The sequence below is a fragment of the Agelaius tricolor genome, unplaced genomic scaffold (assembly GCF_023055355.1).
Source record: "Agelaius tricolor isolate 1412-34295 unplaced genomic scaffold, bAgeTri1.0.p SCAF_11, whole genome shotgun sequence".
NCBI lineage: Eukaryota > Metazoa > Chordata > Aves > Passeriformes > Icteridae > Agelaius > Agelaius tricolor.
In genome coordinates, this window is record NW_027269271.1 from 1694825 (window position 1) to 1707069 (window position 12245).

Here is a 12245-nt window from a genome sequence, read left to right on the forward strand (position 1 = left end):
TATAACCTTCTCTTTCTGAGAATTAGGAGCTGGTGCTGAGTGCTAGTGATGCACACATTAGTGTGCGCTGGAGGTGGAAATAACAGAAAATCCCTGGAAGGCAACATACTTATTTTTTTAAGCTGATATAAGTTTGATTAAAATTTAATTATTCAGACATTTGAATTCTCCAGTTCATCAATTTGAACTGGAGACCTCCAACTAATGCCCCTAACATTCCTCCCTTTCCTCAGAACACTTCTTCTCCTGCAACTGCAAGTACTGATCAGTTATAACCTGGCTACAAAACTAAATAGGGCACCATTCATCACTTCAGAGGGCAGGGCAGGAAGAACCAACTGCACCTGCAGACACAGCCAGGGCAGCACTGCAGTGCTGCTTCCAAACAGCTCTCAAGGCCTGAGTGAGGCAGGCTCAAGAAAAACCAGAAAACTCAAACTACAGACAAAGCCAGAGCACTCCAGCACATCCACAGCTTCCCAACAAAGCTATCACAAATCCATACTCCCATCCCTGGCTCCCAACACAGAACCAATGTGCAACCTCTGCTGGGCTAAAATGCAGTTTAATTACCTTGCACATCTTCTCTGCAAGAACTGCCTTGTTGTTTGTATTAGGAAATATAAAAAGGGATACAATTTTAATGGGTCTAGTCATAACTCACTGTATTCTGTTCTGCTATTTGTGACCCTTTTTTGATTGAACTTTGTACTGCAATTATGAACTTTTACCTTTTGTGCTTTGATGGGTCCAGCCCGAGGCTGTTTCTGTCTCTGCTCTTTGGGTTCTGGTAATTTGTCAGTGGACTTCTCAGACAGCACGGGACCAACTTCATTGTCACTGCCACTGGAAGCTGGGGCTCCAAACTGAATGGTTTCTATACCAAGATCGACTCCACCTTCTTGTCCAGGCTTTGTCCCCTGGTTAAAAAGAAAACACTTAACCCATTCTGAGAAATTTCTGTGTCAGTACTATGACAATGGATCAGAAAAGAACACAAAACATGCTCAGCTGAAAACCACTAGAGGGGTACTTTTATCTCTTGCAGAGGTACCATTCATGACTGCAACAGATTTGCAAGAATAAACAATATCTGAAGCTACACTTCCTCCTCCTCAAGTCTCTATTGTTAAAGGAGCTCAAGAACAAAGCAGTGAAGACATCACCAAGATCAGGAGGAACAAGTGCAATTCAGATTCAGGTTCACGACATTCTCTGGGAAGTTCAAAACTTAATGCTCAATTCAAGAGAAAAAGTGAGAAATATAAAAGTATTTCCAGATCTCTTGTGCAGTTCAAATTGTCTCCTACAAGAGCTGTCTCAACATTCTTGCTGTTTAAAACAATTAAGACCAAAAAAGTACCAGGAAAGTAAGACCACAGCACTTTAAGTGTAAAATTTCAGGCTATGCAAATTCCATGGGAATACCCACAGATAATACTGTCATAAAGCACTGACTGCTTTTTGTATTTCCAATTTAAGGAACACAAAACCCCTTTAGTTCTCTGGAGACATCCTGTTTCTGTCTATATTACTGAACCCTACAGAAAACCTACACAAACAGGGCAAAATTTTTCCACTGGAAATGCAATGAATAACAGCTATCAATAGAATCTGTGCATGGCTGAGTTATTATCAAGAGAACAGCTTTTCCCTGCTGCAATTATAAAACCACCAGCCTATAGCCCATGCTTCAGTACCATCTCCTGATTTCATGGAATTTTACACATTAGTTTAAGTATCTGCACTCCTGGATAAATGGATAATCTGCACCCAACCCCAGTGAGATATAATTTGGGTAACTTCACACACAGCTACTCTTCTTCCCCTCATTCTTACCTCTGGAGATGGAGCTGAACCAAAAGATGTCAGAGGCTTGTTCCAGGCACTGACGGAAGGTGGCTGAGGGGGGCTGATGGGTCCCACTGGCAATTAAGAAAAGAAAGAGAGTTAAGAAACCCCTCAGTGTTGCCAGAGGTATTCAAATCAATGTATTGACTGACTGAGAAGTAAATTACAGATGTCTTGAGTAAATAAGCTTTAATTAACCTCTTCAGTGGTTAAAAATGTGCTATCTGTTCAGTTGCTTTCAAGTGGGGCAATTAACACGTCTGGAACAATGACCAAGTCTGACAAAACAGACTCCTCAAGGGAGTGACAGTTGCTCATTTCGTGTGAGTGAAGAACACAGTAACATAAAATACTGACTAATACTCTACTGCAAACCCCTCTTTTTGGAGGTTACTGTGCTGCACTTGGGTATGCTGCCCTCATTCCCTGTACAGAATCCATCAGCAGGTAAAAAGACAACTAGAGAGCTAGATGGCCCATCAGCCTTCTCTAAATACAATGCTTGCTTGCCCCCACTTTAAATCCAAAAGCCAGCACTTACATTTTTTGGAGATGTCATTCAGAACTGCTGTAGGAGGCACTTTGTTGTCCCATAATTCAGCTCCCAGGCCGTTGTGAGGCTGGGTGTTCTGCAGGACTTTGCCTGACACGCTGTAGTCTGTGCTGGCTGTCCCTCCTGCAGCCTGGCTCTGTGCTGCAACAGGAGCCTGGGGCTGGGCTGGAGACTGGGCTGGGCAGGGAGGCTGAGCCTGAGCTTGGGCCTGAGCCTGCTGTGCAGCTGCAGCTGCTGCCTGCTGCTGCTGCTGCTTTTTGGCAAATCTGGGGGGCAGCTTGGAATTCTGACCTCGGCCTTTTTCGCTGGATCCTTTTTTGGTCCAAACCTGTAAGGAGAAGCCAATTTTATTCTTCCAGGTGACAACGTGTACAGACAGCAATTGCAGAGTGCAAAATGCAACAAGCAAACCGATCAACCCAGCCTTACAGGAAATCTATTTTTTGGGGGGGTATTTAACCACAAGAACAATGATTTCATTTCTCATCCGTTTTCTTCTTGGAATCAACTGATATACAAGCAATAGGGTAAATCTTTATCATAGTATGAAAAATGGTGTTTTTATCAGTTTGCCAATTCCACCTCCCTGACAGTGCCCGATTGAGAACTACAGAATCCCAAGGTAACTAAATAAAAATTAATTTATGAAATACAAACAACTTTAAATATAACTAAGTAGTTGTTTATTTATTTAGAGGGAGTTGTTTATTTATTCAGAGGGAGAAAATACAGCTTTTTTGGAAGGAAGTTTCTGCACCCCTGACAATCCCAGTACTGCAAGCAGCTTTTTCCCCACTATAAATGCTGGTCTTGTACCTGCACTGTTTGTTCTTCCTTCTTTCTGCGCTCTTCATCTTGCAAACGTTTTTGCTGCTTCTTAGACACCACTTCTGTGAAACCATCATCATTCAAGTTAGATTGGGAGTCTTCAACTACTGTCACTTCAGGGTGATCATCAATGATCACAACACCTATAGGAAAAGGAAAGGTATAGATGCTGCTGTTTCAACAGCTTCAGGTGCAATGCACCAAGCCAAAATTGGCTTTGGAGTGGAAGTTACTTCCCCACAGACACAGATGGGGGCCCTGATCAGTGGCAAGCTTCTGCTTGCCAAGTGCTTTGCTGCTGAGCTCAAAGGCAAGGAGTTCATATTTAAGAATTCTAAAACTGGAGCTCCCTGTACCAGATTCTCCAGGAAATTACTGAAACACAGTAATGAACAGCCCTCCCTGATATCAAGTCTAAGCCTAGCAGTGATAACCACTGCCCTTACTTTTGAAAATTAACTAAATTATGAGAATGTGATGGAGAATGGTAGGAATGAAAGGTTATGATTACACAAAATTGTTCTCATCTAGCCATAACACACAATTAGGTTTGCCATCTTTTAGAGGCACATACATTATTAGGTATCACAAAGATAGCCATGCTCAAGTGCGCAATTATTCTGGTGTTTTTTAAAAAATCCCCTTCTCTTAAAGTTTTCAAACATCTAGCTCTATATGCAACAAAACTAGCAGAACTATCAAAAATTATTAGGATATTAGCAATACATACTTGCATAATTATTAAGATCAAATTGAGACAAGGCATCCACTTTTTCCTTAGGCTTCTTTGGACCAGCCTTTGGTTCTTCTCTCTTTTTGCCACTTGCATCCTTGGTGGTCTTCTGTCCTGCAGCAGTGACACCTCCATCCTCCTGATGTACAGAGGTGCCATTGGCAGGATCAACACCAGGCACAGGTGCTGCCTGCTCTTCAAATGGCCTGTGTTGGAAAAAAACCATTTCAAAATTAAGCCACAGAGAATGCTCAGGAGGGAGCCAACAACCTAATTCAGATCCCACTGTAGGGCTGTACATGTTTACTGACTTCTTAGTAGGGTCCTGACTTTTTACTTTCAGCTCCTAATGAGAAGCTCAACAGCAAAAGCTGTTTTGAGGAAAGATCAAATGCCCTGCTAAATTTTCCATCAAATTAAGCTTATGGAAAAATGAAGTTTTGTGTAAATGGTAAGCATCTCTCAACCTGCTTGTCCATGTTAGCTGATTGATCTATAATGCAATGCAGCCATTTATATATTAACTGCAAAACTGCTCACATGAACATTTCTGCTTGCACCCAAATCTCAAGAAACATAGCTCAGCTCAGAAACAGCAATGCAATTTTTTAAAATTAGGCTTTTTTTGCATTGTGCATACAAGAACACTTCACTCTCAGCTTCAGGCTCCAGGTGTCTGTACATAAACAGAAAAAATACAAAGTACAGAGCCACAGGTGTATCAGCGTCTTTTCTACTGCTCCACAGATCTAAACTAGCTGGTTATGGTTTCAAACCACAAGAGGACAACAGAAGACCACCACCCCATGTGCATCCTCCCAGAGGCTGGGTACTCACCCTCTTTTTCCACTTCTGGGAGGAGGACCACTCCGCCTTTCACTCCGGGGCCCTGAGAAGTTCCTCCCTGGCTTAGGTGGCCCATTGTTGCCACGTCGGTTCTGACGGTCTATCCCAGGCCGCTGACTTGAGAAGCTTCTCTTGGCTATTTCCCTTTTTGGAGCTCCAGCATTTTCTCCTGCCTTTGCAGCAACCTGTGCTGCTGCATCTGCTGTTTTCTTCTCATCCCTTTCCCGTCTCTCGTTGAAGTCGCTGCTTTCCGAGGCTGTTTCCCACTCTTCGTTTGCCTGGTCTGAGGAATTCTGGTTGGACAAGTCTGGTGTCTTACTTCCTGACACATCCAGAGCAGGGTTGGAGGGCTCATTAACTGCATTATTAACTGTGGCACTGGTTGTGGAGCTGGTCACCACCTCACTGATCTTGGATGCAGCCTCTCTCTCCTTGAGGCGCCTGAAGCGTGGTGGCTTGTCCTGCCGTGGAGGCCGGGCAGGCCTCTGTCTTCGTGGCCTCTCTCTGTTTGGATCAAACTTCCTCTCAAACTTTGGAGGTCTTTTATCAATTGGTATAGGACCATAATGCTCATTTCTTCTTGGAGGCTCTCCATCTTCTGGTTTAATGATCTCTGTTTGCCTGGGGTTCCACTGATTGTCCCTGTAGGCCGGTCTCCTTATTGTGGACGGGCGTGGAGGACGTCCCCCGGGATCCCTGCCACCACGCCTGTACATTCCCCCTCTGCCTCGTCTGGAAGGCTCTCCTTTAGGAAGAAATCCTGGTTTGGGCTTGTTCTCATAATCTCTGATGTATGTTTTTTCTAGGGATCTGTTGTCTACTCTGATATTGTTCTCAGGTTTGAACGACAGGGGCTTTGGAGGCTTCTTGCCATCAGCTCTTTCTTCTCTTTTCGGGTGCTTGCCCTTGATGCTGCTGTCTTTGTCTGAGAGCAGGGTGTCACTGGCGCTCTCGTGCACTTCGCTGTCAGAATCCGTCTCCGAGCCATGCTGGCGCCGCCGCTTCGGGATCACTTCAAAGTCAGAACTCTCACTACGAGTTTCACTCTCTTCTCTTTGCCTAACAGGCCCTGAAGGCACATGCTCTGATCTAGGCTTAGGATCTCTGTAGTGTGGGTACTCTCTGTTATGGCCTCTACTGCCCCGACCACGTCCTCCGTAAGAACCCCTGTAGCTACGGCCCCTAGAATAATACTCGCCCCGACCTCTGCCTCTGTATCCCTGATCTGGGAACCAGTCCCTATCCCTGGCCTCCTTCCAGTATGTCCTAGGTGGTAAGCCAGGCTCTCTTTTCACTGGCCTGGTTTCTAGGCGTGGTTTCTCCACCACCTCCTTGCTCACCACCTTCTCAGGCTGTTTGTCCTCCTTGCTGGGGGGCGGGGGGGGCTGCGTGTGGGGCAGGGGCTGAGCGGCCGGCGGGGCGGCCGGGGGCTGTGGGAGGGCTGGGGGCAGCTGGGCAGTGGCAGGCTGGGCAGCTGGGAGCTGCTGCTGGGCTGCAGGGGCAGGGGGCTGCACCACGGCTTTAGCTGCTGCCTCGGGCTGACTGCTCTCCTGGCTTGCTGGTGCTGGGGGAGCATCCTGGGTTATCTTCTTAGCCACAGGAGCGCTGCCGGAGGTGGATCTCTCGGGCTCAGCCTGAGACAGTGGCACTTGAGGTGATTCCTTTTTGTCACTTTTTTCAGGCTTGCCTGGTTTTTCACTAGCTGTCTTCTCTCCTTCCTTCTCCTTTCTCTGCTCGCGCTCTTCTCTCTGCTCACGCTCTTCCTTCATGTCCCTAAGCACAGGTTTCTTAATAGGACCCGATCTTCTCACTGGTCTGTCACCACCTTCATCTCTCCTGCCATAACCTGGCCTAGGACCCCATCTTGTTTCAGACTTAGGTTTGAAAGTTTTCTCAGGTTTTGGTCCTTCTGATGTTCTATTAGTGATCAAAATTTCTTTTTTCGGTTTAATCTCAAGTCTCTCAATTGTCTCCTTTGTCTCAATAGGTCTGTTAGTTAATTTAGGGATATTTGCTGCTGTTTCACTCCTCTGGTCTTCTGATTTTAGAGAGTGGCTTGAACCATGGGAAATGCTTCTCTTTAATGAAGAGTGACTTTCCCCCACAGGCACCAATTCTTCTGGAGAACTACGTGTAACCTTCTCACTCACTCCTTCAAAATTAACTGCTGTGCTAGGTGTGTCAGTTTGGAGAGGTTGTACATCCTCCAAAGGCCTGCTTGGGAACTTATGTATCTCTACCTCTCCTGATTCTCTGAAAAATTCTGTCTTTGGATGAGAGTCCAGTTGGTTGTGTTCTACAGGATAAGCACTGGCAGGGACAGCAACTCGTTCTTGCTCCAAGTGTGCCTCAGACCTAAGCAGAAAGCAAATAAGAGTATTAGAATATGGGGGAAAAATTTATTCATACATAATTACTCAAATCAAATCATTTTCTATTAAGGATCCATGTCGCTTCTAGGAAGGAACAGGAAATAATTTTTAATGGAGCTACCAACTATTATACATATGGCAGCAGAATAAAAAGAACTTCTGAATACTTCTAAGAAGCAGAGGAAAATCCTGACCATTCACCATGGATCAAAGGCCAAAAGGACTTTTGCTTTAAACCACTTGTACTTAACACACCACTTTTGAAACAAATACACAAGTTCTCTAAAATGGGGAGAACTGAGTGCAAATGGAGGAGAACACTGTAGGAATGTTCTACAAAACTGCAAATTCAAAATATTCTGCCAATCACCATTCATCTAGGCTAATGATCCTAAACAAGGAGTAAATTGTCTTTCTACATCCTGCTACAAAGCAGGGTCTTCTGTTTTGTACAACAGCACCAAGCACTTTGCATCCCCCAGTCACAACTCCTCCTTTCAAGTTTTGTGTGAAGCTACAACCCAGTCAGTCAAAACCCCATTTTACAACCTGTGTGACTTGGAGAGTGGCACAACTCAAGCTTACCTCAAATCCTCAGGCTCTTCTAAGACCTTGGGAGGAGAAGTGGACTGCTGAGACTCTGCATGGGGGTAGGGCTCCGAGCCCCACATCATGCGTGGCTCTGACAGCGGCACGCTGTGCTCCCTCGCAGAGCGAGCCATGTGCTCAAAGGACTCTGAGCCAGCTGCTGAGCCCTCCAGCTGCTCTCTTCTCATCAGTGGCTTGGGAGGCATGATTCCTGTGGCACAGTGAAGTTCAGCAATTGAAACATATTTAACACTGGCAAAGAAACCGACCTCAATACAAACAAAGCCTGTCAGGAGGTACCAAGGAATGCTGTTCTCTCCCCTCCAATCTCCTTCCCTTTGAAACCAAATGTCTATTCCCTGCCAGCCGACCTCAGACTGACTAAATCACACTCAGCACTTGTATCCCATGTCCCAACAAAAGGAAAAAGCTGTCTGCTTTCACTATAATGGGAAGAACCAAGCCTGTGGACCTGTAAACTCATGGATGAAGATTGTGCTCCAACATCTGAATGGCAAAATTCAAGATGAGTGTACACACAGGCAGTTTTTTATACTCTATTATTCCAGCTTTTTCCTTTTGTACCATTTCAAAGAGATTTTGTAGTTTTCACTATCTCTGCTTAGCCTGCTATTTCCTCCATTCATTCCTTGCACTCACTGAGGATACCCTTTCCCTTGCTCTTTTAGTTGGGCAGGTATCTTCATTACATTACATGACAGACTTCTATTGTTTATGCCCAACAGCTTTCCTAACTGCAAATCAGATGGCCATTCCACAAATTAAAAAGGACTTTTTAGGGTCAAGAGTCTGAAACCACAAATTTATTAAGACACTGGAGCTGTTAATATGTAATGTAAAAATAGCAAAGTTTCATGGGATTTTTTAGGAAGCAAAGTAGTGCTAAGTGTTAAGAGATAATGAAACACAAATGGTAAATACACTTTTTCTCAGTTCAACCTAACTCTTACCAGCTTTCTGTCTGTAACAAAGAAAGGCTAATGAAGACATTCTCCATCATCTTAACTGTCACTCACATGCCTGCAGTGTGACAGCTGGGATTTTACTTTAAAGTCAAAGGTATACATTCTCACAGGACTACAATTTTAGTCACATATACTACAATCTATTTTGTCTCAAACAATAAAATAATGTAGATTTTTTTCTTAAAAACCCACCAATTCACTAAACAAAGCGTGGTCAATGAAAGAATTCTAGCTCAAAATCAATAAGTCCAACAGCCAAAAAAACCATTTCCAGGTTTACCTGGATGAATAGGAGGCATATCCATGGCAGGTCTTCCTGACATCATGCGTGGGTCCATGTAGGATTGCATCATGAGCCAGCGGGGGTCGAAGCCCATGGAAGCCAAGTGCTGGGGATGGGGCTGCATGGGCTGGTAGAGGGGTCTGTGCTGGGGGGGTGGGACAGGGCCACTGGAAGGCTGGGAGGGAGCAGACTGTGGAAGGACACCTTGCTGCTGCTGCTGCCACTGCTGCTGTTTCATTTGCTCCTGCAGATGAAAAACCAGTGTTACAGTATAGGAGTGTGCTTCTTGTTGATGGAGTGACAAAACTGTGGAAGGGGCTAACAGCAGGCTTGTTAGCTAAAGGAGCCAGAAGAAACTGAGAAGTAAGAAGAAACTGATAAAGAGCTCTCTTTAAAGCTGTAACCAAGGAGACTGAGAGAAGAAAGATAAAAGAACTTTGCAGCTAGACGAAACCTTTTTAGAAAGTTAGTTAAGTCACTATAACTTCTCACCAATAGTATTATGTTGATTTATTGTAGCCAATAGTAAAGATAGAAAAAGCATAAACAATTAAAAAGTGTATAAAAGTCAACCATGTTCAATAATAAAGTGTTGCCAATTGAGACTGCTTGTAGTCTCTGCTTTGTGCTGTGACCACTTAAACAGCGACACAAAACTAGTTTTTGTCTTCTTCAAAAGGAAAGAAGCTTAGAAGTTTTTCTTTTTGATTAGGTGAAAAAGATATCTCATAGGCCTAAAGGACTTCACCTCAAACATAAGGACAGTTAATTGGACAGAGCCAAAAAGTCTTTCTTAGGCAACTGACTAGAAAAAGTGAACAAAAGAAACTAATCGTTTTTGTGAGGTGTTTTACTAAGAGCAAAGACATCCTACACTTAGCTTAGTTTTTCTCTGCTTCTTATTTTGCCTTTTATTAAACTTTTTTGTTTCCAACAATGCAACAGAAGCCATCCTGCTAATATCTATGCCTCCAAAAGTAGCTGAGCTATCTTAGGCCTCTGAGAGCTTATTAGACCTAGCTCAGGAGGCTCCTATAACATTACAGGACTTTTTGATAAGATGAAGACTTGAGCACAGCTCTAATAATCCTTGGGAACAGCAAGGACAATTATCTCCAGGACAGCAAGTATTCTGAAAGTTAATTGTGAACATGCATCAGGATGATGTAGGAGAAAAGGGAGAAAACCAGACTGGGCAACTTACAATAGCTACAGCTTAACTGGTGTGCAGCTGAGACACAGAACAACCCATACTTTGTGCATGTCATTAATGCAAAGTGCTCCTCAGACCACAGGACCCAAGTTAAATGTGTGTGTCACACCCTTTTAGGAAAAGCTGCAGAAATAATCAAGCATCAGACTTGAGGCTCCACAGGCAAGCCCAGGGAAATGCCAGTGTGGGCCAGTTTCAAAGCCTCTCCAGCCTTCTGCTCACTTCCAGACCTTAAAGTGACAAAAAGTGTTTCAGGCAGAGCAAGTCCTGCCAATATGATTTTCTAGAAGCTGGGAAGCAAAAATTCAGGATTTCTGAAACTCCTTTGGTCACTTTCTTCTTCAGAATGAAGCAGAACACAGCATTTTTTAAAAGTGCCTCCTTTTAATGAACTGCTTTGTTACCTGCTGCCTCTGAAATCTTGGTGGTAATGACTTCTGGAACTGCTTAGAATAGCCTGAGGAAACAGCAGGACGAGGTTGGGATCCTGAGTCTGGCTCATTCTCATGAGTCACCTGTGAAACCTCCTTCTCATTCCGACCACTGTCTTGGCGAGCAAAGACTGCTTGATCTTCTGAAAAAAAAACCAATGAAACCCCCACCTATGTGAGACAACAGTCAATCTTAAAACTGACAATTTTACCAGAATATCAGCTAAAGAATGTTCTAAAATGCCTTTCTTTTAAGTCCACAGTTCCCAAAACCAGTAAAGGCACAAAAAGTCAAGGACAACCCCTCAAAACAGAAGAACTGCTGTTAATACACCTCTGTCTTTTTAAACTCATTGGGATATCAACCACTGGCATTCAGGTTGCAGCTATTATGTGATTTAAGAAGTGTTGTACCAATGACACCATATTGCATTTGGATCAACTTTTTTTCATTAACTAAGGTTTGGTTTTACAATCAATTTTATCCACTTAAATTTATATAACCTTACCAAGCACAGTCTGACAGTTTTCTCATGGCATTCAAATTACAGTACAAAAAAGGCACCACATTTAAATAGGTGCCCTTTGTGTCTACTTCTCTAGGCTTGGTGAAAGAACAGAATAGCTGAAATAATTTGCACTGCTTTTTAAACAACATGGGTGGCTGACCCTTCTTTAGGAAGAGAAGAAAGCCTGCTTTTCTTTCTGTATTCCTCAAAGTCCAGCCTAAATCACAGAAGCCATTTTTCCCCTAATCTTTTGATGAGCTGGGCAAACAGGCTTAGCTCAAAGGACAGTTATCAGCTGTAACGCGCCAAGAAAATAATTGGTCTAGATGCACTAGGTTAATTAGGTATGCAAATGAGACTTCTAGACAACAGCTAGGCACTGTGACTCAACTTTAAGAAGGACAACTCCTACTTGTGTGCAAGCATACCTTTTTCTTCCTTGTTATTCTTGGTTTCACTTTCTTGTTTTTCTACTACAGGTGTTGCCACAGGTTCTACAGGCTCAGGAACCTCATGTGCTGGTTTCTCCTCTTCTTTCTCTTTTTCATTCTCCTTCTCTTCTTTCTCCACCTCTTTTTCTTTCTCTTTCTCCACTTCTTGTTCTTTTGCCTTCTCCAGTTTTTCTTTTTCTTCTTTTTCCTTTTCCTTCTCCTTTTCCCTCTCTTTCTCCTTTTCCTTCTCCCTCTCTTTTTCTCGCTCCCTCTCCCGCTCCCTCTCCTTTTCCCTCTCCCGTTCCCTCTCTCTCTCCCTTTCCCTCTCCCTCTCTCTCTCCCTTTCTTTCAGAGGGTCTTCCCGGGAGGGTTTTGTCACGCAGCCGAATTTCTCGTTTAACCGTTTGAGCTTTTCAGCACAAGCTGCTTTGCGCTGCTCTTCCATTCTCCTCTCTTCCTCCTCGCGCCGCTTACGGGCTCGCTCCACTGCGGCCGATATCTCTGACTGCTGCCTCCTCCTCTGCTTCCAGATTTCATCTTCATCTGGCACTGGTTTAGGGGGAAAGGGTCCCTGCCTTCCCATCTGCCGGTCAGGGGGAGGAGGGTGCTGCAGGAAGAAAA

General features: G+C 44.1%; 1 protein-coding gene across 13 annotated transcripts in view; it reads right to left on the reverse strand.

The window, feature by feature from the left end:
• PRRC2C (proline rich coiled-coil 2C) overlaps positions 1 to 12245 on the reverse strand; it is a 70106-nt gene that overhangs the window by 28371 nt on the left and 29490 nt on the right. For 11 of the 13 annotated variants that reach the window (XM_071435742.1, XM_071435741.1, XM_071435737.1 and 8 more), the window contains exons 12-21: positions 11622 to 12231; positions 10658 to 10827; positions 9038 to 9284; positions 7769 to 7982; positions 4803 to 7166; positions 3963 to 4171; positions 3221 to 3375; positions 2393 to 2732; positions 1840 to 1925; positions 732 to 920 (exon numbers count right to left, since the gene is read on the reverse strand). In XM_071435742.1, the coding sequence (XP_071291843.1) occupies positions 732 to 920; positions 1840 to 1925; positions 2393 to 2732; positions 3221 to 3375; positions 3963 to 4171; positions 4803 to 7166; positions 7769 to 7982; positions 9038 to 9284; positions 10658 to 10827; positions 11622 to 12231 (4584 nt within the window). The remainder of the gene's footprint in view (positions 1 to 731; positions 921 to 1839; positions 1926 to 2392; positions 2733 to 3220; positions 3376 to 3962; positions 4172 to 4802; positions 7167 to 7768; positions 7983 to 9037; positions 9285 to 10657; positions 10828 to 11621; positions 12232 to 12245) is intronic. The other 2 variants (XM_071435731.1, XM_071435735.1) reach the window with 2 other exon arrangements.